This window comes from Electrophorus electricus, chromosome 3, assembly GCF_041902795.1.
Source record: "Electrophorus electricus isolate QZ-2024a chromosome 3, ASM4190279v1, whole genome shotgun sequence".
In the NCBI taxonomy this organism is placed as follows: Eukaryota; Metazoa; Chordata; class Actinopteri; order Gymnotiformes; family Gymnotidae; genus Electrophorus; species Electrophorus electricus.
This window is the reverse complement of record NC_137499.1, coordinates 369,021-394,139: the sequence shown is the minus strand read 5'-3', so window position 1 is coordinate 394,139 and position 25,119 is coordinate 369,021. Positions and strand designations below refer to the sequence as shown.

The following is a 25,119-nucleotide window of genomic DNA, read 5'->3' as shown; positions in this document are numbered from 1 at the left end:
GACAGCTGTAGATGTAATATAATGTTATACATTACATTTATCTTGACTTTTATCCAAAGCGACTTATAGTTAAGACTGAATACAACTTGAGCAATTGAGGGTTAAGGGTCTTGCTCAGGAGCCCAACAGTAGCAACTTGGCAGTGGTGGGGCTTGAACTGGCAACCTTCCGATTACAATTTGAGTACCTTAACCAGTGCGTGTGTGTGATTGTTAGGTTGGAGGTAATCTCAATTTACAGCCAATTATGTTCCACCTGCACAGACCCAAAAACAGCAATTACATTTTGGAGTGTATGTTCGATTACTGTTGCATTAAACCTAGTAATGAAAAGAGAAATGCTAAGTGGTAAGACGTTTACTTTCTTTTGCACGCAGCAGGCAGTTTTCGTAAGATTCAGTTTCTGCAGTAAAATGACAACATACCATACCCAGATGTCATTGCAAAACCTATGGTAATTGGGTTCATTCTCTCCAGACTGTTGGTGTTGTTACAAAACTGCTTGCCAGACAATTTGAGCATATTTGAGCAGCAAAAGGATATTTTCAAGTGAAGGCTTAAAAAAAAACTTGTGAGCTTCAGGTGTTTACAGTAGTTAATGGACGTGTACATAATATCCTAGTGAAAGTCACCCCGTTAAGATACACATTGAGTCTACTGTCAGTGAGCTTTAAGGTTTCTTTGGGTGTGTTTTGCAGCTGCAGGTCCGTGGGCATCAAACACACATCTCACCCCTTCTGATCCTCCAGCAAACTCAAACCTGCTCATGAATGTGTTTAGTGTCAGGTGTTGCCCTCTCATTTAGAGATCTGGAGGTAATCTAAGCGACAAAGACGTTCTCCGCTATTGTCTCGAGCTGCGCCACAGACTTTGCCTGTCCATCTGTAAATATTTTGCGGATATTTCCCTGCGTTTCATATTTCTCATGTGTCCCCTGCTATTTTGTGAGTATTTCCCTGCGTTTCATATTTCTCATGTATCCCCTGCGCCTCTCGCCTGGAGAGTGAGACGTTTATCAGTCCTTTAACAAACGCGTTTGAACTGGCCTTCAACGGCCTCCGTTATGCCGTCATACGCTCCGTTTCCGTCGTTTCTAAAAAAAGTAGCCAACATGGCTAACGAGTCTAAATAGCTAACTTTACTGATTTTAATGCTATATTTTAATAGTTTTTACATATTAGTTTTTCACTTCCGCACTTAAGGTTCCCTTTTTAATCCATTTGAACAAGCCAGTGTACAAGAAGAAGTCAGGTAACCCTGAGGTAAATTATAGCTCTGCAGCTAACGACGTTATCGTTGAAATAATACGATTCCTGTCTGTCAAAGGTGCTGCGAAACCTCGACACGGTTCCCTGCTTATATCAGAGCCAGCATGTTGCTGCATTACTGTCCGCAGTGCGGCTCAAAGCTGCAGCCTGGCTTTAAATTTTGTCCAGCCTGCGGGGAAAAGCTCCCCTGCCCGATGGTCGACCCTGCTGAGCCTGCCGAACTTGCTCCCGGCCCGCCGCACCCAGCCGGTACCAGAGAAGGTAAACTGCTCCGCACACGGCGGTCGTGCTCTGAACGCATAAACCATAGTTTATTAGAAACGCCTACGTTTGCCTGCAGGCTTCCCTGAGAAATACAAGCTTTGAACCAAAACAACCCGTGTAGTATATAATTAGTGCTTTATAGAATAAATACATTGTTTTAATTTTCATTTCATAATAAAAAGTTGTTTTGAACTTGAATATATCTGTGTCATTACACTCCTGCCATACACCTTTTGGTAGCAAGGACTAGTTTGGGGAGCGCTGCCAGAGAGAACACTGTGTTGAGGTCATTCAGATCTGAGGAAGAAAGACACTGGTTTACAGCCCATTAATAGAAATCTGCGATTAGATTTACATTCTTTCTGGCCAGTTAATTTAGGAGCTGTTAAGGCCTCTGCCAGCTCGACACTAACTCGCTCACCCATCCGAACCACACGCCGAAGATCCATCAAGATGCCGAGTAGCCCGGCGCCGACACCTGTGGCTCTGCTTCAGACAGCCCCACATGCAGGTGAAGTGGGAGGATGGACTTAACTGGTTTGTTAGTCCAGATAACCACAAAAAAAGCTAAACATTGTCATCTTCCTTCAGACCAGAAGACTCTGAAATCACCACGTAAGCGAAAGACAACCCCTGATAATCTGGAGGAGTCAGAGCCAAATGAAGTGTCCTCCCCTCAGACTCCACAGCCATCTCAGACTCCACCTTCTCCATCCTCACAGAGTCTTCCTTCAGGTCAGCAGTGAAACAAACACATAAAGTTCTGGATTCTCCATTTGAGGAGTTCTCCTACAGTCTTGAGTGTTTTGTGTAGTAAATGTTTTCTTGTCTGTGTTCTCAGCCAAAGGCAGAGGTAAGCGAGCTAAGAGAGTGTGTGCCGTGGAGCCTGTGCAGGAAGGGACGGAGGTTTGTGACCAGTCAGGCAAAAAATGGCGGCTGGTGAAACTGTTGTATCAGACAGAGGTGGAGCTGACATATGAAGGTAGAATATTCACTTGAACCAGGCCAACATTTTTCTACTGCTGATGTTTATTGAACCAATGGATAGTGTAGTGAAAACTCAATTTAAAATATATTGTCCTTTGTTCATATATTAAACATGGTTAAGGATCTAAACTCAGGATATTTTGTGTAGTGCAGCAAGCCAGTAGGGGAACCACTTCTGATGACTGGATGCACATTTTGAGAATGGTGAGATTAGCCCCCAACATGTGACCCCATTCAAAAGGGAACGTGTAAACACACTGAGGGATCCGTGTATCTGTCTGTGCGTCCTCCGTAGGGCACTAAAGATGGACAGATGTTTGTTGAACAGAATTTCCTTCAAAGAGCAGCCAAACCCATTGCAGGTCTGTCTGCACACATGATTCTTTGTCAGAAAATTATTTAGGACTTCTCACTGATCTGCGTGTGTGTGTGTGTGTTTCTCTTCAGTGGAGAAGTGGATGAAAAAATACAGTATGGACTTCCTAGGAATTCCAGCCTGTGTGGGCTTTGGGATTTATGAAACATACAGGTGTGTGTGTGTGTATTTTTGTGATGAGAACAAAAATCCCTTCAACTGTTAGATCACCTTCTTTCACCCTCTAGATTTTTAATATTTCCTGACATGGGCCAAACTCTACAGTCAGTTGTGGACAGAGAGGAGTCCCTGCCTGAGAGGGCTGTCCTGCAGTTGGCAATACAGCTCGTGAGTGTTTGAGGTTATGCATCTGTGTGAATATTGTCATTGCATCTTATTGCTCCCCAAAGTGTGTATACAGGATGCTTGTTTAGTTTTAAGAGTGTGTATTTCTGTGTTCATGTTTTAGTTGGATGCTCTGGAGTTCATACATGAGAATGAATATGCCCATGCAGACCTCCACGCTGGCAACATCTATGTCACCACAAACGGACAGAGGACAAAGGTCAGCGTGTTCTGTGTACTGTTCATTGTTACTAAATTTGCTGCTCCACTCCAGGGATGGAGGATTCAGTTTTTCTTATAGAATGTGTGTCTCGTGCATGTACTTTCAGGTGTTCTTGTCGGGCTTTGGTCACGCCTTCAGGTTCTGTCCAGGAGGGAATCATGTGGAGTACCGTGAGAGCAGCAGAACCCCCCACCAAGGAAACCTCAACTTCATCAGCGTTGATTCACACAAAGGGGTTGGTGAGTAGATCCCACAGGCCCCATCATGCGGCATGGTCTGAGTGGCCCACTCACAGCCAGCGTCGTGTGTGTGTGTGTGTGTGTGTGTGTGTGTGTGTGTGTGTGTGTGTGTGTGTGTGTGTGTGTGTGTGTACATATTCATTGCAGGTCCCTCCCGCCGGAGTGATGTGCAGTCTCTGGGCTACTGCCTGCTCTCATGGATGACAGGAACACTACCCTGGGGTGGCATCACTCAGAGGAACTCAGCCATCTTTGCTGAGAAGGAGAGGTGAAAAAAAACAAAACACAGTTTCTCATCCATGGCATGAAAGATGTCTAATCATATATGTGGTAAACCTTGCACAGACAACAATGCTACAGAATTCTTAAGATTTTGGATGTAGTGTAGTACATTCCTAAGGCCTGTATGTTCTTATGTTCATGTATTTGTAAGTAAACTGCTGTCTCTCTTCCTCAAACAGGTATATGTCTGACATTCATGGGCTGATGAGCTACTGTTTTAAAAAGAGGAAAGTTTCAGGTGTGTGTTTGTATTAACAGATATAGGAATTACTGTCTTATTCTGCCAGTATAAGTTATCAGATGTTTGAACACAGTGTGGTCATCTTTATGCTACTGGAGTACGTTTTCTCTATTCGTGTCGTGGGATGAATGTGTCTCTAGGAGCGCTGCAGTGCTACTTGACTCAGGCAATGGGCTTGAACTATACTGAAAAGCCAAACTACTCACTTTTAAAAACTGGGCTTAATGAATCATTGCAGAAGATGGGTGGAAGAGTGAGTGATCCGCTGGTTTACAGGTAATGTAAATACTCCAACGTTCTGCCTCCATCTCCAGTTTACACCCATCAAGCCACGTTTGGTCCAGTTGTGTTAATATGTACATTTATGGCATTTAGCAGATGGTCTTATCCAGAGCGACTTACAAAAGTGCTGTCATTTACTCATAGAATATATCCTAGTACAGTAAATTAGAATTAAACATACCAATGAACTAGAATACTGTAGAATACAGGGATCAATGCTGATACCTAGATATACAAAATACATAAGGTCTATCTTAAATGATTGATAAATGCAATAAACAATAAGTGCTAGAATTTGTTAAACAACATAAACAATACCCTACATTAAGTACAAATTTAGTCAGTCAATATGGGAGCAGGATCATTTGGCCTTTAAATATTCTGCAAATAGATGGGTCTGCAGTCTATGTTTGAAGACTGCAAAGGACTCTGCAGTCCAGTCAGCAAGTGGGAATTCATTCCACCATCTTGGAGCCAGAACAGAAAATAGTCTTGATGCTCATCTTCCAAGAGACTTGAGGCAAGGTATTTCAAGCCAAGCCATACATGAGGTTCTAAGTAGTTGAGGTATGGCTTGGGTTTTGACCATTGACCTGATGTATGAAGGGGCTGGTCCATTTTTGGCTTTGTAGGCGAGCAGCAAGGTTTTAAATCTGATGCGTGCAGCTACTGGAAGCCAATGAAGGGAGCACAGTAGCAGAGTAACGTGTGAACTTCGGAAGATTGAAGACCAGGCATGCTGCTGCATTCTGGACAAGTTGTAGAGGCTCTTGGAGGAAGACCAGCAAGTAGTGAGTTGCAGTAGTCAAGCGTTGAGACCACAAGCGACTGCACAAGCACCTGGGCAGCTTCCTGGGAGAGAAAGGGCCAAATTTGTATGTTACAAAGGAGAAATCTGCAAGACCGGGTTAGATTAGAAACATGAGTTGAGAATGAGAACTGGTTTTCCAAAGTTCTGCCCAGACTACGGGCAGCTTCAGATGATGATACCAGGGAGTTCTTGTAGGGAACTGTGAGGTCATGGTAAGGGTTGGGAGTACCTAGGATGTACAGAAGCTCTGTTTTACTGGGGTTGAGCTTCAAGTGGTGGGCTGTCATCCATGATGTGATGTCTGTCAAGCATGCTGAGATGCGTCTGGAGACCTGCATGTCCAAGGGTGGAAAAGAAATGTGTGGGTGTGGTCCAGTTTGTGTTACAGGTGTGTGTGTGTGTGTTTGTGTGTTTTCCTACAGGTAAACCTGGAACAGCCCAAAAGGAGCTGACACTGCCAATGTGAGCATGACGATGGATTTTTAGACATTATGTTCATGTTTAGAACTTTAAGATGGTTTTAATGACAAATTAAAGTGTGTTTCAGTGTTTAACACAATGCGATGTGCTTAGAGTTTTTAATCACACTGGGTGAAGAAATGTAATGTTAAATTCTGATATTTTACTTAATATTTTGTTTATATGCTTCTGTTTCATCATTGTTGGTTCTTCTCAGTTGTTAATATTGCTAATCATTTATATTGATTCGGAAATTGTAAAATACAAATAAATAAAAATCCAAACAAGCATAATGAAATAAGGATTATTGTGTTCGCACTATTGCAGTCAGGGCAGGGTCGCACGTGGCTGTGCGTTTACTCGCCTTAAGGGGGCATCCAAAGTGTGTTAATCCCGCGCGAGCACATGGAACTCGAAATGTTGCAGCCTGTTTTCTGCACGGAATGCAAACATGAACGTACGGCTCGAGAGAACCGCGAAATGACGAGTTTCAGTTGGAATTTACGTTAAACTAATGTTTCTGTTAATATAAACATAAGCGGATATTAAACATCACAGCTGAGCTTGTATACATAATATCGCACTGCTGTAAAAGCGCTGCTAAGTCCAGTTGGTTTGCGGGTACTGGTGAACGCTGGCGTTATGCGTCGGAGCAGAAGGACGGAGACGGAAATGGAGCCATGGATCGAACAACTCATACACAACTACGACAAATACCAGCCGGAGATCAGCTTCAGAGCGCATGTTGTGGGGGTGATTGCGCTGCTACCTTTTATAATATTCTTCCGTTTATAAACTCGATCGTTTGAAGAATAGTCCCTGAAATAATTGTTCTGTCCGAGTATAGGTCGGCGACGTGGCTGCGGCACAGTGCACGGATGAGCCTGACGCCTGCATGCTGTTCCTGTCCGACGGAGCTGTTTTCATCCCTGCTGTGCTCAGCGCAGCCGCCTGGGAACGTATGCAGGAGTGAGCACGGCTGGGCACCTATTGACTAGATGTTATGACACCACTGACTAAACACCTGAGCCCTCGTGGTGATTTTAGGTCATCAGTCTATTTCGTCAAATGAATCGATCCAGTCCTCACTTCACATCAGGAACGGTTATTTTAGGGGTTATTTGATGTGGAAAAGAAGCCAGCGTCATTTGTTTTAGCCTGACTAATGAAATGTGATGTTTGAAATTCTTGTGGGTTGTATATCAGGTTGGAGGAGAGAGAAACCTTTTCGGGGCTGAATAACACAACAGTGTCTGTGCGAAAATTTCAGCTGAACTTTCACATGGACCCAGAGCTGGTATGGCAAAAAGTACATTGTCAGTCATGCCATTGTTAACATCAAATATTAGTATGTCACTATTTTAAAAGGTGTTTGTGATGAAATAAGATACTACCAGTAAACATCTGATCTATCTGTTTGGGTTTTTGATGTTTATTTGATTGTATGTCTCAGACGTCATGTCAGTTTTATCTCAGGATGAGTCAAGTCATCACTGTGGGCAAAGTCACCAGACATTACCATCCACCCAGCTGGTATGATGTCCATATGCAGAGCAAGTATACAAACATTGCATTTTCAAATATTCATTTGCCCCATTATTTAATTGAATTAGCTATGTGTTCTTCTGTCTTTCAGCACAACACTCCACTCAGTTAAACAAAAAATCTTACAAACATGGCGGTAGGTCAATGTGTGTTTATGTGTAACATGCTATGACGATCCTACTTGAGACTTTTCAGCAAGTAATGTGTGAGGTTGCCTGTATCTTAAGTTCCTATTTTCACCTCAGATCCCTAAGGAAACAATGTTCTCTCAACTCAATGAGCTCCCAGTCAGGTTGGTATCTCCCCCCCCCCCCCCCCACCAAAAAAAAAAAAAAAAAAAAAAAACTGATTCATTAAATATTTACCTGTATGGACAATCAAATACACACCTTATTGTGGTCAACAAAAATATTGTCTTCCTGGTTTTCCAGGATTCCCTCTTTCCTGTCTAATGGGAGCATGGCACAGTGACATCATCATGGATTTGTTGAATGATGCAATAAAGAGAATTACCCCATCTACTGTGTGTCACTCAAATGTGGCCACGCCTACTTACTGGCACAGAGAGAGACTTCGCTGCAGGGTAAATGAGTATCCATGGCTACCAAGTGGCGCCAGATGTCAGTAGCACCATCCAAGTGTGTGTGTTTTTCTTTTCCAGGGCGAGGAGTATTTCAGCACTCCTGTGTCTCATCTCCTAATCCCTGAGGAGCAGAAGGAGCTGTTGACAGCTGATCTTGGTATTGTCTGCCATCTAATTAATTGCTCCTTATCTTTAAGATCCCTTGAGAATTCCACTAGACGTGCACATGAGGCTCATGGGGCATGTTTTTCCCTTAAATGTTCTTGTACCCAGGGAAGTCTAGTGGGAGTGAAACTCCAAGTGGCTTGCTGCCTCCCCATACAGATGTGATGAAATGCCAGCCAATCATTGCTCAGGAGCAAGAGAGACACTCCCCTACCATGGCATTTGATAGGCCAACAGATGGAGACCGTCCCACCCTGCACCACATGGGACCAGGTAGTAGAACCAAGCAGTGAGGTGGAAATGCTGAGGAGAATAAATGCCACTCCAGGGACCTAGTTGGGGTGTTATTGTATTTTGCTCTGGTCTCTCAGGGTTCTGCTGTAGTGGAGGCGTGAGTGGAGAGATGGTGAACCCATGGGACATGTTCAGCCCTGCCCCTGACCTGCTAGGAACCCCGTCCTCCTGTTCAGAAAGTGACTTCCTCTTTACTCTCATCATTCTAAACACACATCTGCACAATAACACAAATGTACATTGCTAGTGAGATTATGGACATTTTGTCTGTGTTTACACACCTACTGTCTCTGCTTGCTTTGCTAATGAGAGATCAAAATCTGCAATTCCACACTCTTCTGCTAAACTAACATTGGTAAAAGAAAAGTATTAACCTTAAAGTAACAACCTGATGAATATCTGAGCTTCTTTTTAACGTCACTCTTGTTTGTAACCTTTCATTAATAAAAAAAAATAACCATCTTGCAGGGTTTGTATAATATTTGAATGTGTTTTTTCCCCTTTTCTATGATTCTCATTACATTTAGTCAGCATCGAGCCCCTCTCACAACATGGCAGCCAGTCACTGATGATCACAGAGCCACAAGTGCCCATGGCAACAAGCACCCAAGCCCAGTGCTCCAATCCCAGCACAGGAGAGACATCAGGGAGCAGTGTTACACCCTATCAGAAACCACACCCACCTTTGCACAGCCTCACCTGCTTGAGTGATGAGACCAGCACAGACACACCTGAGGAGGGTCAAGTCAAGCAGCAGGTGTTGAGTCCACCAACATGGACTGGTCACAGTACAGTGCTGTCCACTCAAGAGAACACTCCAGGGGGCCCCATTCACAATAAGACCCCTCCTGTATCCCCACCCACCAAAACAGGCCAGGTAGGTGGGCACAAGCAGTCATTATCTTAGAGTACGTTAAAATAATTAGTGCTGTGTTAATATTTACACTGAGAGAGGTTAATGCAGGCAATGAACTACCCTGCACACTGCCCTCACCACCTGTTCCCCCTCAGGTGCATTCAGATGGCAGCGGTTTCTCATATACATATGAACCAAGTCCAGAGGTCGTCTCTGCTCTAACCCACTTCAAGTAAGTAAAAACAATTGTCTTTGTTTGCCATTTTACAAAAACATATTAGCCTGTTTGGCCCAAGATTCCTCAGGATTTGTTACCTTCACTGAATAGAAATGAAAAAGCAAACTATGAAACAGACTTAAACATAATTAGAGCATTGGAAGAATACTAGAAATAGTAACACGTTAGTGTTTATTTTTTGTGAATGAACAAATTACAATGAGTTTCCATGAATTCTTTGGGTGCGGTAAATTGGTTGAGTGTTGGCAGGTTTGACATTATGACTTAGTCAGTATCTGGAGTAGATTGACTTGACTGTGTGTGTGTGTTTAGAGTCCCAGAGGAGTTAGTGCAGTGGGCGATGGCTTACCTCGGGGTCCCTGGGCGTATGTGTATGGACCATAGTGGTGGAACAGAGCACAGAGACAGAGCCCTGCTGCCACACACAATTACAAATGGAAAACACTGAAACAATACATTTTGTACATGTCAGAATTCTGTAATTAGTATTATATGGACTCATGGTTTTATGATATGTTAACTATACCAATGAAGTGTTATGTTCACTGTTACTGGTGCTAAAACAAATGTCCTTATTTTAATAATGTATGTATAGTTTACTAATATTCTAGTGCTGTGGTTTAAGAAATACTGGGGTCTGAGGACTGTAATAATACATTTTAATAATAAATAGATGGGCTATAATTTGCAATGTACCTGTAAGATATGGGGACAGAGTAAAGTGGTAAATAAACATGCTAAATGGATGTAACAGTTTCATCTAAACTTTAGTGCCCATATGCCCGATATAGCCCAGATCACAGCTGTGATACGGTACCCTCAAAATATTTGTATTTTATAACACAAGTGCACAACTGGTGAGGGGGGGAAATGAAAAATTCCAATGTTGCACAAAGTGCATCACTTTGCCACCTGAACTTCTTACTTTTTGGAGTGGAACATGCCATCATATACACAAAAATGTATCAAGTAAAAGTACTCTTTTTCATTCAGGTAAAAGAAAAAAATCAAAACCCTCACTGATGAACTACATCGATGGAAAATATGGATTTAAATCTATCATTTTAATCTGAAATGCAATATTAAATGAATTGCGATTTGTTGACAGAACACCTTACAACTGAAGCTATGTACTATTCAAGGTCATTATATGTTTAAAGTTTATAACATTACAGTACATTTTCTCAATTATAGTACAGTATTGCATCTTACATTTATAAAACATTAATGAAAAATGTTTTCCCAAAATGTAATAACTATATAAACAGAAACTAAAGACTGGCTTTTTTAAAAATCAGGTTTTATTGTATGTATTGTCAGGCAACTTTTGTGTGTTGTACGGATATCTGTCTACCAGTCACTATCATCTGTACCGGAGTTCTCTGATTCTCTCACTTTGAAGGCGACGACGTCTTGCGTTCACAAACGGAGCTAAATAATAATGCCGTGATAAGAAAAAGATGCAATGGCAATGTAGCATAGACTCATACTAGTCGGAATAACTTTAAAGATCTCTGTCAACAGAAGCTTCCTTTAAACTAACCCTAACCTTAACTACCCTACCCCTAACCACCCTAACATTAACTACCCTAACTAACCCTAACTACCCTACCTCTAACCACCCTAATCACACCAACACTAACAATAACTACCCTAACCCCAACATCAACCTCCCTCCCACTGTTGCTGCGCTAAAAATCTATTTCGCACAAACCAGACCGCACACGCACGTGGTCTGTGGCGTGAACGGAAAGGGTTGAGTTTTGTGTTTTGATGACGTCATACACACGCGACCTACTTATCTCGAGCTCCGTGGTTAACTATGTCTGCTAAGCGGCGGTCGAGCGAAACAAGCACAGGAGCGTGTATCAAAAAAGACAAACGGGGGGAGTCTGCCATGATCAATCCCGACCTCGAGGACACTGTCATTCGGAACGGGATGACAGGCGCGTGGAAGAAGAGGTCGCGCTACTCACACGGTTCGTGTGTAGTTCACGCACGTGCGGGTGACTCACGTTAGCTTGTTGTTACTGAGCTGTAATCACACGTCTACAGACTAAAGAGAAGAAGGGCAGTAATAACAGACATAGAAAGCAGTGGTGTCTCAGTGGTTGTTAAGGTACTTGACTTGTAATCGGAAGGTTGCTGGTTCAAGCCTCACCACTGTCGGGCCCCTGAGCAAGAACCTAAACGCTCAATTACTCTAGTTGTACTCAGTCATAACTGTAAGTCACTTTGGTTAAAAGCTTCAGCTAATTGCCATAAATGTAATTTGATTAAGAGATGAGAATGCGATGTCTTTTTGTGTACAGGAAGCGTCCAGCTGGACTGTGAGCCGTTTCCACATTGTAAAATCAGTAACTTTATTCACAATGAAAGTTTTGCTGAGGGACTGAAAAATGAGCTACTTCAGGTTAATTTCAACGGCAAATCAAACGACCTGTACAAATTCCAACAGGTACTTAGTTAACTAACTACTGATGGGCAGATGTTCTTCATTGGTGGCATAATTCCAGATCCTGTCTAGTGAATACATGAACTGTTGTGTTTACAGTCTGACGATCTAAAGACTCGAAATGATCATCATATTTCTGAGATGAGGTATGTGTCGGTGCCAATCATGAGGTGACTACACTATAACCTTTGTTTGTTTGTTTCAACCAATTTCACTGTGTGTGTGTGCACCCATGTGTTAGGTCCCTCATTTTTGTACAGTTTCGCTCATGGCTGTCTGAGGTGTTAGAAGTGGATTTTGAGCCGACCATTGACCTATCATGTGCTAAATACGAGCGCACAGGTAATTGTCAGTGACCTGTGGAGAGCTGGTGAGGTGAAGGTTCGCAGTGGGAGGCGTTTCTTAGCATCTCTCTCTCTCTCCTCTCTCTCTCTCTCTCTCTCTCTCTCTCTCTCCTCTCTCTCTCTCTCTCTCTCTCTCTCTCTCTCTCTCTCTCTCTCTGTTTCCTGTTTCTCTTTGTCTCTCTCTCTCTCTCTGTTTCCTGTCTTTCTCTTTGTCTCTCTCTCTCTCTCTCTCTGTTTCCTGTCTCTGTCTCTCTCTCTCTGTCTCTGTCTCTCTCTCTCTCTCTCTCTCTCTCTCTCTGTCTCTCTCTCTCTCTTTCCCCCTCTTCCTGCAGATGTGCTGCTGTGTCACGATGATGAGCTGGAAGGCCGGAGGGTGGCGTTCATCCTTTACCTTGTGCCCACCTGGGACGTGTGTGATGGAGGGATGCTGGACCTGTACAGCACTGATGGTGTGTGCGGGTGGCCCACGTATGTGGGAATTAATACGACGAAGAACTTTGTTGTTATTTCTAAAGTGGTTGTTCCTATTGGAGACAAAGCGTCGGGTGCGGTGTAAGCTCAGCACTGTCCCGTTTTAATGCCGTGAATGTTAGGACTTTTAAGATGAATGATTTGTTATTGGATTAGCATAGCTCTTAACAACAATTAAGGAATGTGTTTAATTCTTTATGCTATGTATAATTTTGTATATTGGTCACCCTTACTGGGACTTTAAAGACTTAAAAAATGTACGCGTGGTCAGGATGTTCTGGCGATGTTGAGCGGTGCCTTTATAATTTTGTAAGTGTAGGTGTGTGTGTGTGTCCTCTTCATCATGCCACGGTTGTTTCTGGTGCAGAGCACTACCAGCCAGTGAGCGTAGTGAAGTCTCTCCTGCCATGCTGGAATACCCTGATGTTTTTTGAAGTGTCTCCTGTCTCTTTCCACCAGGTAACTTTAACCATTTTAGAAACACACTGACTTACTTATACCCGCAGCAATCTCAGTACACTGTAGCCCTGTCCCTGATGTGTTGTAGGTTTGTCTGTGTGATTCTTCATTCATTCAGCAGAAACCTCCCTGTCTCTCAGGTGTCCGAGGTGCTTGCAGAAGGGAAGTGCAGACTCTCTATTAGTGGCTGGTTTCATGGCCCCTCCCTACAAAGACCCCCACGCTACACAGAGCCCCCAGTCCCCTGTCACACACACATCCCCAGAGATGTAAGTCCAGGCTGGTGTGTGCTCACAAGTGTTCTGTAGGATGTGTCAAATAATACAGTTCTGTCTGTGTTCAGCAAAGTGTGTTATTTGAGTGGGTGAATGAGGTGTACCTGGAACCGCTGTATCAGGCACAAGTGCAGCAGGAATTTGAGAGCAGTTCAGAAATTCGCTTACCAAATTTCCTACAGGTAAGTCTGTGTCACACAAAAACTTACACATCTTTGTACATTGGTTTTAGCTCACAGTACACCAGTGATGATCTGATTACAGTTTATTAACAAACTACCCTTGGCAGCAAGGTTCAAAGGTTCAGAACACATCTGGTCTTTTCTACTGTCACACTTGAAGGAGAAACTATTTCACTTCTTACTTACTTCTGAGGAAGCTCATAGATAATGTATGTGGAGGAGCCACTTCTCACTTCTGCTAGAGGCATGGAGCTGGAGTAACACCTAAATATTTAAATACTGCTTTATAGTTCAGTGCAATGCACCTTGTAGACTTCTTTATCCCCTGGGTGCTAAAACAATGTGAAAACAAATACGTTTGTATAGACAAGACTTTAGTCCATGTAGTGTGTGTTCAGTTCTGTTTGGTATGGAAGTGATCACAGGAGAATGAAATAAAATGGAGGCACGTGTAAAAAGGTTGAACATGGCAACTGTTTCCATGGAGAAATAAAGCAGACACACTTAGAAACCACCGTGTTTTTGGGTTGGAAAGTAATTGGTTCATTCACATCTCATTCCTCACTTAATCAGGAAGAGAAATTGAAGCAAGTGTGTGATGCTCTGCGATTGGCTGAAATCCAGTGGGAGGGAAGAGGTCCACCCAATAAGAGGTGAGATCTGTGTAGCACCAAGTTTCATTTATCAAGAATGTCATGCCTCTGTATGAATGTGTTTCTGTTTTAGGAATTACAGCCGAGATCAGAGACATCTAAAGCAAGTTTTGTTTAATTCCCTTTTACCCTCAGTGATGTTTCCTTTTCAAAAATTTATTTGTTCCTTTTATGAACAAATGACAGTCTTGTGTTTACACACAACTCATATATAGTCAAAATAAGCAAGGTATCTTTTAGATTCTTTATTTTGAGATCTTGTTGTAACTTGTACACACTGAAGCTTGTAAACGTGCTGTAAATCATTCCCATAATCCTCTGTTTTAAACTCCTGTCCACATTGACATGGCTCATATAAAGGCCCGTCTCCTAGATAGGTCTGGGTCCATGGAGGGGATCTCACACCTGCCCTGAATCTTATCTGAGAGGAGCAACATTTAAACACCTTTTTGCTGTTAGTTTCCTTACATACAAACTAATACAGAGGAGTCTGTGTTTAATGTGATCTCACATATTTACATATATATTATTTTAATATGAGAAGGGTTTAAGACGTGTAAGTGCTTGTTCCATACGTTAATTCGATACTAATTTGATTGTTTGACTCTTGAAAGTTTAAGGCCAGTTTAATTTATTGTATTTAGTTGTCTTACTCGGGTAGGACCGTACAGAGTCTGTTTCTATGTGCAATAATTAATTAGTCTGTTCATAGTTATTATGATAATGCAGGACGCCACTGGCTACATTAACCTGTGTGTGTGTGTGTGTGTAGGTGCTATGCATCTGCAGAGCTGCAGAGTGTCCCAGCATGCCTAAAGGAATGCTGGGAGCTGCTGTCCTCTGAGCCATTCTTCCTGCTGTTGTCCAACCTGACGGGTCTTTCTCTGCACTACTTGGCTGAGAGAGACAGCGAGGATGGAGAACAGGACGCGGAGGAAAACGACACAGGTGGACCAGACACAAGTAGTACTTCTTCACCGGCTGAGAAAAAAGACAAAGGTGATGGTAGTCTGCCCTACTTCACGTACTGAAATGTTCTTCTGATGCCTGAGTTGACCTGTTCTAGCTGATATGATTGTCTGGCTGCGTACTAGGTGTGTGTGTGTGTGGTTGTGTCTGGTTCAGGCCCTCCTAGCTGTGTTGGTGAACTGCGACGCTGGGCTCACGGTGATTACACTCTCCTGCACGACTCCACAAAAAGGGAGTTTGCACTAGACTTGCTTCTCCACCTGGGCTGCACAGGTAACACCTGTTCACATGCTCCTCTCATAACAGATACCGCTCAATCACACTTACCTTAACAGGTAACATTATGAGCAGATATGAGTCAGTGGGGAGATTTCACTGTAGTCCCACTGATCTGCATGTCTGCAACATCACTCTTCATTTGGTGTCATGATCAAATATGTCAGACTCTGGTATTGCAGTGATTGTTCTAAACACCCAAACCATAGCAGTAATAAACCACAGTGTACTAGAGACGGAGATTAGTACACTGTGGTTTAGATTAATCTCTGTCTCTAGTACACTGTGGTTTAGATTAGAGACAGAGATTAATCTAAACCACAGTGTACTAGAAACAGAGATTAATCTAAACCACAGTGTACGAGAGAGCAGAGATTATTCATCTTTGTTTGTAGGGTGGAAGCCGGAGTTTGGAGGCTTTACTTCCTATGTTGCACACGACGAAGACGAAGAGGTCAGTGATGGTGTTGGAAATTGTTCTTAAGCAGAATAATTTCATTTAGTGTTATTTGGCAAAGTGCTCTTATCAACTTCATCAAATATCCACTTTATTCATCAAGATAAAACGGTACTCCGCTTTGCACTGTAAACACAACAGGCAATGCTAAATAGGCAAAAGCTTAAACCAATAGCTTATCATACTAGTCAAATATTTTATAACAATCTGTAAACTTTCATGTATGTTTGTGTTTGTGTGTGCGTGCACACATTTGTGTTTTCAGCTCCTCACTGTGTATCCAGAGGATAACTCCTTGTCTCTAGTCTACCGAGACAAAGAAACTCTTAAGTTCATTAAACACATCAACCACAGCAGTGCACAGTCTGAGCACACAGCCTACTATGACTTCTCATTCACCTACTACGAGTGAATGGGACTACATGTCAAACATGGACAATAAAGATTCAAATCTGTTATACAGATACACTAAATTCATACAGCACTTAAAATACATTACGTGCCAGGTTGTAGAGCGTTAATAGCAAGTCTAACATACAGGTAACAGGTAACATAGGGGACATCGTAGATTGCTGATTGCAATTTGGTTTTGTAAATTACAAATATTTTTGAGGTCTGTCTCAAAATGTATATTATTAGTTATAACTGGTGTCAATCAATAAAAATTGTAACTAACATGGTACAGTGTGATGACCTTGAACTGTACATCATTTGTGACACTTTGGTGAATAAAAGTTTTTTTATTTGCTAGTTACTTGACTGACCATTCAGTGCCTGTGTATGTTATGTAAGTGTGGTACAGGTCCAGGGGTGTGGCTCTTTGCGTGTTTTGAGTGTGTATTTCCGCAGACCTTGACAATGTGTGCAGAATGCTGTTATCACCTCCTGGGACACCACACAGAAACAATGCACCTCACACAGCTTTGTGCACTGTGTTGCCAATGTGATCAGCACAGAGTTGAGTTCTGGGGAGGGCGTGGTCTGCAGTTCAAGCGTCTCCAGTGTGTTTGCATAACTTCGCCCAACCAGGCACACCTCATCTAGAAGCCACGTCCAGGTGAGAAGACGAAGGTGTCGGACCGGGATGCTGGGCTGCAGGACTCCTGTAACATGCAGCTCTGGGAGGGTGTGGTCCAGCTCGAGATCTACCCGTAGAGTAGGGTGCCGTTGTCTCACCTCTGCCCATATTTGGTCACAGAGGGGCATGACATACTTTAGTGAACGCTCGCAACGCAGTTCAATCTGCTTCAGTGCTGGTCGCTGGGGCAACAGGAGATCTTTGAGGACATCGTGGGACAGGCTGGCCTGAAAAAGGCCAATGGTAGTAAGAGCAGGACAGAGCCTCAGCACGTCCCTAACTGTCTCCGCGACAACACCGCACACCAGTGAACTGTTATTGATGAACAGACTCTGGAGGGCAGGGCAAAGTGTGGACACACTCCTGACGAAGGCATCGTTGAGGGTAAAGGGAACACCCCTCAGGTCAAGCACAGTGAGTGATGACCCATCCGTCAGAATGTCCAACAAACCCTGGAGCAGATCCTGTCCAGCATAAAATAGGGGTGGATTTCCCAAACAGTTGACACACAACGCACACAGCCGACTGTCACCTCTGGCAACAGTCTGCCGAAGGACCCAAAGTCCTGCCTCTCGATTGGCTGGTTCAGTCACATTGATGCACAGCTTCAAGTGTCTGACCATTGGCAGCAGGACTGACAATCTTTGAGGGATGCTTGCTCCGGAATCACACCTGAGAAAAGAAGAGAGAAACTAGGTAAAAGCCTTGCCTGTCTAGTTTAATACATTACTCAGTCCGGGGATATATGATAAGGTAAGAGAAGACATGGCCTTGGTTGTAAGACCATATCACCTTGCTTTAACATGTTATTACAGCTCAGAAAAAGTAGCAACTTCACTGGTAGAGGCAGAGCAACAAAAGCACCGTTTAACAAGCTTCAGTCGACACAAACATCTGATGGTTAAAGAGCTTTAATGAAGTTTGATCTGCCAGAACTTCGAGTAATATCAATTTCCTTTTCATTTCTGGCACAGTCGTTTACTTACTTGATTTCAGTTTGCGTCCACGCACTGGGATGTGTCATGATGTTGGACCATGCTTTGCACACTGCGAAGGCGCTGCATTTATCCCTTAAAGACAGGAAAGAGAAAATGTGCGCAAGGATCTCCTCTGGCACTGCCATTAGCGGACGTTCAGGTTAAATACATAGAACGATATTATCACGTCCATTACAAAATCTCCAACAGCTAAGACGCTAGACAGATGGCTTTATTTATTAAACTTGGACGTTTTTACAAGCTACGAAGGTGGCATTTCTTCTCTAATCCATCAAGTATTTTCTTCACTTCCTCTTAGCCAAGAGATCCGTTGTTAAACACATTGCAGAACGAGAGCAGATCCTTCAGCCAATCGGATTGCTCAGTGTGGGCACCTCCTCCAATCAGAATAGCCTGTGTTGACGTGGGTGTGGCCTAATCGACCAACTACTCTCAGTTTTTAGAAAGTTTCTCTCGTTACTCGACTTAGTTACCAAACTTTACAAACGTGTTCGTGTGAGGTGGACAAGGCGGCTCTTTACAACGTTGTGTAAGTACATTTAGACAGTTTTGATTACATTTGGTTGTCGACGCACATTGTTACCTTGCTAGGTCCTTCTGAAGTGAACGTTTTTGTTAGCTGGCTAGCTAGCGTTAGCTTTGTTAGCTGTGTGAGACTGCTCAGAGCAGGAGACAATTAAAAGTACATACGACTGCAAAACTTTGTGTTTTATTGCTAGCTTTTCACTTTAAGATATTTTAAATAATGAAATACAGACATTGATTGTGATCAAATGTCAAAGCTACGTCCAAAGATGAGATAAGTGTACGAGAGCTTTAAAGCGTTAGCTAGCTGGCTAACCACCTGGAACCGACATCCGCGTAACGCGGGCAGTTTCGTCGTCACGTGACAGTTGTCTCCCCAGGCCAGCGTGACCCAGTTCATTCTGGCTAATGAATACCTCTTAGTTTCTGACTCTGGAGGAAGTGGTTAGATTTAGCTGTTGATGCGAAATAATTTCTCTTCTGCTTCTGCCTGCCATCGTAAGAGATATCTAATGAAAACGGGGCTTTTATGTATCTGTTTGTCAGTGTGTATAGACAAATGTAATTTAAATTTTTAATTTTTGTAGATTTATTGCTAGAAAGATGGACTTTCCCTACCAATAGAGGATCGTTATCCTACCCACATTCCAAATCTGCCAGAAGATCCTAATTTTTAGTCCGGATTAAGTGGAATTTGGCTGACAAACCTTCGGAATTCTCTCTTGATGCTTGATCCATCCAACACTAATGAGGACCTCACTGTTTCCAAACGTACATGTCTGGAACGCTGGAATGGCTTCAGTAAACTAAACCTCTCCAAACTGGGTACATGAACTCATAGGACCTGCTGGCTCTCTTTTTCTGCAACATTAGAGATGACACTAGTCATCTTTGGTCTTCGTTGAATGTATGAATGAATGAACTTATATTTATACAGCACCTTTCAATGAACCCAAGTTGCATTACAATTAACACACAGTTTTTACATCCAGTCACACACCAGTGAGAAGCAGCAGCCAATTGCACACAGCGTACTCTCAACCAGAAACCTCAACCCCCTGGGACGCATACATACAGCGTTCTCTCAGCCAGAAACCTCAGCCCTCTGGGGCACTGAATCAGGTGCAGGGAGGGGAGAGAAGAGGGGACAACCCCCAGGACAGAGCACCATTCACCACCGGGCATGCAGACACACACACACTCACCCAAGGATAACTTTATTAGGGCACTGGGCATTCAGGCACACCAGGACAAATGATCTAATCTTCATGTTTTTGGACTGTGGGAGGGAACGGAACATTTATCACTGTTCTTTTTTATAGTGTCCAGAATGCTACCTCTCAAAAACCTCACCTGTGACTTCAATCCTGATTGCACCTGCTCTCAGTGCAAGCAAGAATCCAGTCTAGAATTCACATTTCAGCTTCAAACATCAGATGATTCATCTCCTTAAAAAGAACTTTGTACTGCTTTGTTTCAAAGATCCTTCACATTTTTGTGGCAGGAGCCAGTTGTGTTTTTTAATTAATAAACAATGTGAACATGTTTATTGATCCTTGTGGGTCATTCCATGCCAGCTCAACGCCCAGTTTATGTCATGGATGTTCTTGGGGGTGGGGGAATTTGTTAAATTAATGAGCACTTGCAAAATCCTGTAGCTGTACTTCAAATACCTTTTCAGTTATGAAACTTTTAAGTTGTCCCTTTGATCTAAATTTGGATTGAATATTGAATATTTACACTTTCCCATTAAAAAAAAAAGTTTCAAGAAAATTGCAATAATCCATGACATGATCTGGGAGGTCTAGGTGAAGTGGCATGGAATGACCCCTGTGCAGATATGGATGATGTTACATTGTGCCTCGGCAGAGAGAATTTGACTCCTCACCTGGTTTACCTCTGAAGTTGTCTTTGCAGGCACTGAGACAAGCGCAGGTGCCTGGGATGATCACAGAATGGACAGTACAGAAAACAGGGTATGCATGCATTTTCAGCTATTCAGTTGCATTTTTCAGCAGCAGTGTTTACTGTCATCAGTGGTGTGATGTACATGTTTGCTGTTGTTTAGTGCATCACTGTTTGTCTCTCTGGGTTGCAGAAGTTGGCAGTGAACTGCACAAACAGTTGTGCTTGGTCAGGATGTGCTGTGCTCTTCCTGCAGTGTAGAAATCCAGGATGTGACCTACTCACCTTCTACAAAGATAAGCATGGAAAGTTCAGCCTGTTTAAAGTTATCAAACTCACTCTTACAGGTGGGTGTAAGGAAAGAGAGGTGTGTGTATATATATGTGTGTGTGATTTCTTCAAATTAAGCATGACATTCACTGTGTTTGTGTGTGCATGCGTGGTTTCCTCAAATGGAGGATAAGACATTCACTGTGTGTACGTACTTGTGCTTCTGTGTGTGCGCCTGAGGCTGGAACAGATGCTGTAGGTGGGCTTGATGGGTATGAAATCCTGAAGCTGCATGATGCTGACCCCTTCCTGGGGGTGGAGCTGAAGTTCATGACCCTCCTCTCTTGTAAACGGTTCCTGGACAGCTATGCGTGTGGCTCGCTTCTGCAGTTCCTGTCCCAGCATGCTTCACGTCTGCTCGAACTCGCAGATGGCGTTCCTATGGAAGCCAGGCTGCAGGCAGGAACACACATCTTGGACCAGAACCTTGAAGACCCAGACCTCTGCTTACATTATATATACCAGTCTCAGGTAGGCACTTACTGGTATCTCGGGAGTCACTCTTGCTTTCCCTGGTGGGAATCCTTCTTCTAGCAAGTGCTTGTTAATTCTGCTGTAACATTACACTTGCCTTTTAATTAAACGTGGTTGGTATGTTTTGTTTTATTTTTGGGTTTTTTGTTTGTTTTTTTGGGGGGTGGCATTCCCTGCCAGTTCGCCTAGACCTCCTAGTTAATGTCATGGGTTTTCTTGAAAGAAGATTTTGTGAAAACCTGTTAAATTCATGAGAATAGCAAAACAGCCCTACTACAAATACTTTTTAATGGGTTTTAATTCTTTTATATATTAACAATGAATAATAACTCTTTCCTGTTAAAAAGGTTTCAAGGAAATTGGAGTAATCTTTTGTGTGGTTTTTTTTTCAGCGCTCAGGGTACATTTAGCAAGATCTGTAGCACTCATTTATGCTGCACCCAATAACGATATGTGACAGAACTATATTCATACCTTACAGAAACTAGATTTAGTTGCAAGAAAGTGAAAACTAGTTGAGAGATTCATTTTAGGAAAAACAGGTAGTGTAAATCAAAGGGGGGGGGCGTGTAAAAGAGAAAAGAAATTGTTTATTTGATTACTGTAAAACATCCTGCAACAAATACTAACATGAAAACGTTACAAATTACTCTTAGGGTTTTTTGGATGTTCAGTGCAAATGTCAACCCAAGCTAGTGAAAAAGTGATTGAATTTACCTCAGAGGTCTAAATTTCAGAAATTCATAACTAAAAAAAGTATTTCAAGTAGAGCTGTAGGATTTTGCAAGGTTTCATGAATTTAATGGATCAATAAGTAATTTTTCCGGTGATTCTTCAGATCATGAAACAGCCATTACTCTGACACATAGTAAACTGTATATTTCAGAGATTTAGTACTAGCTCTATGTTTAACATGACAGTTTCCACGTGTGGACCTACCCTGTGGAGCATAAACTTTAAGGGCTGCAAAGTGATTAATGTCAGATCAGCTGCACTTTATGGAATATTTTTTAAAAATTGATACATAATCACCTTCATAAATATTGCTTGCTATCTTTTGGTGGTAAAGGTGACTTATTGATCCTTTAATAGAAGACTTCACAATTTGTGACATTAACTAGGAGGTCTAGGTGAGTTGGCATAGAATGAGCCCTAGATGTCAGCTCCACTGCTTCTGTTCAGCTTTTCCACTTTATTGTTTCAAGGTATGAATTTGTCATATTTGCTGAATCAGTTGTACCAAAATATTTCTGGTTTAATTATTTTGACCATGTCCTGCGCTATTACCGAGCAAAATGTTTGTTTTATCCCAGCCAGACACATTTGTGGATCAAGTGGGTCATTACATCCCAACAAGACAGTAAAACAACCCTACACATAGCTTTACTAGTATAGAAGCGATTGCTGTTATAAATTTCATAGTTTTTCTGTGACATCAGAACACCCAGGACAGCGAGCACACTGCCCACTTCACTGCACCACATGCTCTTGGTTTCAGTGACACATTTGCACCATGCGTGAGGGGTTCTGGCAAATGAAGCCTTGTCACTCAATGAAAAAGTGGATCAGATTTCAACTTTATGCAAATGAGCATGGCCTCCGCGTTGCATCTAACCAATTGGACGAGAGTAGAATGTTGCGTCAGAGGAGAAAGTTACACCAACAGATGGAGTGAAACATGAACTCCAATAAGACTATGGATATATTTTTTTCATTGTATGCTTTGATGTGACATTAATTAAAACTAAGGACCTTTCTGTTCAGAAAAGTCACAGAAGCACCCATATGCAGTCAGTAGAGACATTGGGCGTGGGATAATGTGTTGGAGAAATGTGCAAGTGCTCTCGTAGTGTATGTGAAACGGTTTACTAGAATAATAGATTACCAGATTAACAGGTTTATGTGGAATACAATCCTACTGCAGCAGTCATGCTGTGGCAGTGTTGTCTTGTGAATCAGAACCTGATTCACAAGCCCTGAAGCTTGCCTTGTTGCCTGTACACTTGTCTTATTGGCTGTTTATAGTGTATGCTTTTGTCTAATTGGCTCTTTCTAGCCAGTACATTTGCGAGATGATGAGGTCACACAACTGGAGCAGCAGCTACAGAATAGCTATGCTTCTCCTGCTCCTACATCACAGGAAGTGCCAAAGAACTGCTTCTTGTTCCAGAAACGTGTGTTTGGTGAGTATGAGCAATTCACCCTTTTGGTGAGGACCAGCAGTTGACCAGCATTTTTAATCATTCTTGTGTTCCCTTTTGTGTCTAATGTAAAGATGACAGGCCTCTGACATCTGCAGACCAGCAGCGGTTCGCTGCTCATGTGGGACGGGACTGGAAGCGAGTGGGTAGAGCTTTACAGAAGAGCTGCAGAGCCCTGAAGGGCCCTGCCATCGATAACCTTGCCTACGAGTATGAGAGGGAGGGGCTTTACGAACAGGCCTATCAGCTTATGGGACGCTTCATCCAATCAGAGGGTCGGAGTGCCAGGCTTGGACGCCTCATCAACGCACTGGAGGAAAGCAAGTTAATCAGCATGGCTGAGATCATGTTGGACATCCAGCCACGAGAGTGAGAGACTTGAAAAGTGTGTGTGTGTGTGTGTGTGTGTGTGTGTGTGTGTGTGTGTGTGTGTGTGTGTGTGTGTGTGTGTGTGTGTGTGTGTGTGTGTGTGTGTGCATGCGCGCGCACGTGTGCATCTCCATCTGGTACTTAGGGGTATGGTTTTGTATTTTTAAAAGTTTTTTTTGAAATTTTGTTTTCTACCTTTAATTTCAAGTGACATTAAGTACATGAAGGTTGCAAGTGGGCATCATGTCCGTGGATTGTTCAGTGTTTGGCCACTCCTGAATGTGTGGGAACGTTAATTAATGTGCAGGAGTTGTAAACTCCTTGCAACTTAAAAAATATTTATTTGTTAACATAAAGGTATTTTACAGGCTAATTGTAACTTAACCCCTATCTATGTAACAAACTGTCTGTTGTCACAGACACACATTTTCAAAATGTCTCCATGAATTAAGGAGAAAAAAATATTCAAAATAGAAACCAGCTAGTATTTTAAATAAACACTTCAAACAAAAAGTGATATTCTGTAGAAGACTCTTCTGATGTTGTGTCCAAAGTATTTGTACATTAAGCTGTAAAAACAGCAGTTCATTGTTTCAGAGATGCAACAGAATTTTAGTATGAATAATCTTGAGATTCTGTTTGAGCAGTCTTATTCTGGCACTTGTAAGTGTAATGGTTATCGTTTCACTGTAGGATTGTGCAGTCTCATAATTTAAGTGTATTTACAATATTGAGCACTACTTTGTTAGGAGTAATGACCACACACTTAAAATGATTTGGTTCCTTTTCTGTTATTATACAGAAATATGTGAAATTTCTGTGGTAATAGGAGGTTGTGGTAGATAAAGGTTGTTACATGTAGCCTGGATTATCCCTTGAATGTCTCATCTGCCATGTTTGTAAATAGGATTTCTTTTCATGTGGACACAAGATTCTGTCCTGTAACGAAGGCCAAGGCAGATTATCGACACATGACTGGACTTCACTGGGCCATTTTAACTATTCATCGTAACAAATCTTTCTCATGATGAGCAAAAGCTCCACAGTATAATATTACCATTATCGTTCTCTCTCCTTTGGTTTGGCAGTACTGCGGTTCTGCTTTTCCTTGTTGACTTCTTAGCACCAAGAAAGTCTGCTGCTGTTTCTTCCTTCCACTCTGCCCTGATTGGACCCTTGGTTGAAGGAAAAATCTCTATCCCCTTGAGTCTTTCTTTGTTGTTATGAGGTGTGAGAATATCCACACTGCAATCCTCTTCAAG

General features: G+C 42.5%; 5 protein-coding genes across 11 annotated transcripts; 4 read left to right on the top strand and 1 right to left on the bottom strand.

The window, feature by feature from the left end:
• The first annotated feature begins 1,057 nt into the window (after window positions 1–1,057).
• Window positions 1,058–5,855, top strand: vrk3 (VRK serine/threonine kinase 3). 3 transcript variants are annotated; one of them, XM_035530646.2, is made up of 15 exons: window positions 1,058–1,250; window positions 1,326–1,528; window positions 1,902–2,042; window positions 2,123–2,266; window positions 2,373–2,513; window positions 2,640–2,722; window positions 2,814–2,880; window positions 2,966–3,047; window positions 3,122–3,221; window positions 3,343–3,438; window positions 3,548–3,680; window positions 3,828–3,948; window positions 4,142–4,200; window positions 4,344–4,479; window positions 5,719–5,855. In XM_035530646.2, the coding sequence occupies exons 2-15, from the start codon at window positions 1,372–1,374 to the stop codon at window positions 5,720–5,722; spliced, it is 1,464 nt and encodes a 487-aa protein (XP_035386539.1). In that variant the 5' UTR covers window positions 1,058–1,250; window positions 1,326–1,371; the 3' UTR covers window positions 5,723–5,855. The 3 variants fall into 3 exon arrangements, with proteins under 3 accessions (XP_035386539.1, XP_035386541.1, XP_035386536.1); XM_035530648.2 differs by having other exon boundaries at window positions 1,058–1,528; window positions 2,667–2,722; XM_035530643.2 differs by having other exon boundaries at window positions 1,058–1,528.
• A 141-nt stretch (window positions 5,856–5,996) lies between these two features.
• Window positions 5,997–10,182, top strand: acd (ACD shelterin complex subunit and telomerase recruitment factor). 2 transcript variants are annotated; one of them, XM_027012827.3, is made up of 13 exons: window positions 5,997–6,508; window positions 6,603–6,724; window positions 6,962–7,052; window positions 7,209–7,288; window positions 7,392–7,436; window positions 7,546–7,592; window positions 7,732–7,883; window positions 7,962–8,040; window positions 8,157–8,321; window positions 8,420–8,521; window positions 8,870–9,219; window positions 9,354–9,430; window positions 9,749–10,182. In XM_027012827.3, exons 1-13 carry the CDS (start codon window positions 6,398–6,400, stop codon window positions 9,882–9,884), a joined length of 1,557 nt encoding a protein of 518 aa, XP_026868628.2. In that variant the 5' UTR covers window positions 5,997–6,397; the 3' UTR covers window positions 9,885–10,182. The 2 variants fall into 2 exon arrangements, with proteins under 2 accessions (XP_026868628.2, XP_026868629.2); XM_027012828.3 differs by having other exon boundaries at window positions 6,603–6,802.
• A 1,017-nt stretch (window positions 10,183–11,199) lies between these two features.
• On the top strand, window positions 11,200–16,727 carry ogfod1 (2-oxoglutarate and iron-dependent oxygenase domain containing 1). Of its 2 annotated transcripts, none has more exons than XM_027012850.3 (13): window positions 11,200–11,415; window positions 11,749–11,894; window positions 11,991–12,037; window positions 12,133–12,233; window positions 12,568–12,684; window positions 13,074–13,165; window positions 13,306–13,434; window positions 13,509–13,622; window positions 14,196–14,275; window positions 15,048–15,274; window positions 15,401–15,517; window positions 15,916–15,974; window positions 16,243–16,727. In XM_027012850.3, the coding sequence occupies exons 1-13, from the start codon at window positions 11,259–11,261 to the stop codon at window positions 16,387–16,389; spliced, it is 1,533 nt and encodes a 510-aa protein (XP_026868651.2). In that variant the 5' UTR covers window positions 11,200–11,258; the 3' UTR covers window positions 16,390–16,727. The 2 variants fall into 2 exon arrangements, with proteins under 2 accessions (XP_026868651.2, XP_081564860.1); XM_081708734.1 differs by having other exon boundaries at window positions 11,273–11,661.
• A 24-nt stretch (window positions 16,728–16,751) lies between these two features.
• Window positions 16,752–18,909, bottom strand: fbxl8 (F-box and leucine-rich repeat protein 8). 2 transcript variants are annotated; one of them, XM_027012854.3, is made up of 3 exons: window positions 18,637–18,909; window positions 18,042–18,125; window positions 16,752–17,727 (listed from the first exon to the last, which is right to left on the bottom strand). In XM_027012854.3, exons 2-3 carry the CDS (start codon window positions 18,077–18,079, stop codon window positions 16,761–16,763), a joined length of 1,005 nt encoding a protein of 334 aa, XP_026868655.2. In that variant the 5' UTR covers window positions 18,080–18,125; window positions 18,637–18,909; the 3' UTR covers window positions 16,752–16,760. The 2 variants fall into 2 exon arrangements, with proteins under 2 accessions (XP_026868655.2, XP_026868654.2); XM_027012853.3 differs by lacking the exon at window positions 18,637–18,909 and having other exon boundaries at window positions 18,042–18,472.
• tradd (tnfrsf1a-associated via death domain) lies at window positions 18,446–24,374 on the top strand. Of its 2 annotated transcripts, none has more exons than XM_027012857.3 (6): window positions 18,446–18,582; window positions 20,496–20,554; window positions 20,677–20,830; window positions 21,004–21,284; window positions 23,344–23,470; window positions 23,563–24,374. In XM_027012857.3, exons 2-6 carry the CDS (start codon window positions 20,534–20,536, stop codon window positions 23,859–23,861), a joined length of 882 nt encoding a protein of 293 aa, XP_026868658.1. In that variant the 5' UTR covers window positions 18,446–18,582; window positions 20,496–20,533; the 3' UTR covers window positions 23,862–24,374. The 2 variants fall into 2 exon arrangements, with proteins under 2 accessions (XP_026868658.1, XP_026868660.1); XM_027012859.3 differs by having other exon boundaries at window positions 18,466–18,582; window positions 20,484–20,554.
• The last annotated feature ends 745 nt before the right edge of the window (window positions 24,375–25,119 follow it).

Excerpts from the sequence above, each read along its gene's own strand:
- vrk3 (XM_035530646.2), top strand. The coding sequence starts at position 1,372 with ATGTTGCTGCATTACTGTCCGCAGTGCGGCTCAAAGCTGCAGCCTGGC. Across the intron at positions 3,048-3,121 it reads GGGATTTATGAAACATACAG|ATTTTTAATATTTCCTGACA; the intron begins GTGTGTGTGTGT and ends TTCACCCTCTAG. Across the intron at positions 3,439-3,547 it reads CAAACGGACAGAGGACAAAG|GTGTTCTTGTCGGGCTTTGG; the intron begins GTCAGCGTGTTC and ends ATGTACTTTCAG.
- acd (XM_027012827.3), top strand. The coding sequence starts at position 6,398 with ATGCGTCGGAGCAGAAGGACGGAGACGGAAATGGAGCCATGGATCGAA. Across the intron at positions 8,322-8,419 it reads CCTGCACCACATGGGACCAG|GGTTCTGCTGTAGTGGAGGC; the intron begins GTAGTAGAACCA and ends CTGGTCTCTCAG. Across the intron at positions 8,522-8,869 it reads CCCGTCCTCCTGTTCAGAAA|TCAGCATCGAGCCCCTCTCA; the intron begins GTGACTTCCTCT and ends CATTACATTTAG.
- ogfod1 (XM_027012850.3), top strand. The coding sequence starts at position 11,259 with ATGTCTGCTAAGCGGCGGTCGAGCGAAACAAGCACAGGAGCGTGTATC. Across the intron at positions 12,038-12,132 it reads CATCATATTTCTGAGATGAG|GTCCCTCATTTTTGTACAGT; the intron begins GTATGTGTCGGT and ends CCCATGTGTTAG. Across the intron at positions 12,685-13,073 it reads GGACCTGTACAGCACTGATG|AGCACTACCAGCCAGTGAGC; the intron begins GTGTGTGCGGGT and ends TTTCTGGTGCAG.
- fbxl8 (XM_027012853.3), bottom strand. The coding sequence starts at position 18,178 with ATGGCAGTGCCAGAGGAGATCCTTGCGCACATTTTCTCTTTCCTGTCT. Across the intron at positions 17,728-18,041 it reads TGGACGCAAACTGAAATCAA|GTGTGATTCCGGAGCAAGCA; the intron begins GTAAGTAAACGA and ends TTCTTTTCTCAG.
- tradd (XM_027012857.3), top strand. The coding sequence starts at position 20,534 with ATGGACAGTACAGAAAACAGG. Across the intron at positions 20,555-20,676 it reads TGGACAGTACAGAAAACAGG|AAGTTGGCAGTGAACTGCAC; the intron begins GTATGCATGCAT and ends TCTGGGTTGCAG. Across the intron at positions 21,285-23,343 it reads ATTATATATACCAGTCTCAG|CCAGTACATTTGCGAGATGA; the intron begins GTAGGCACTTAC and ends GGCTCTTTCTAG.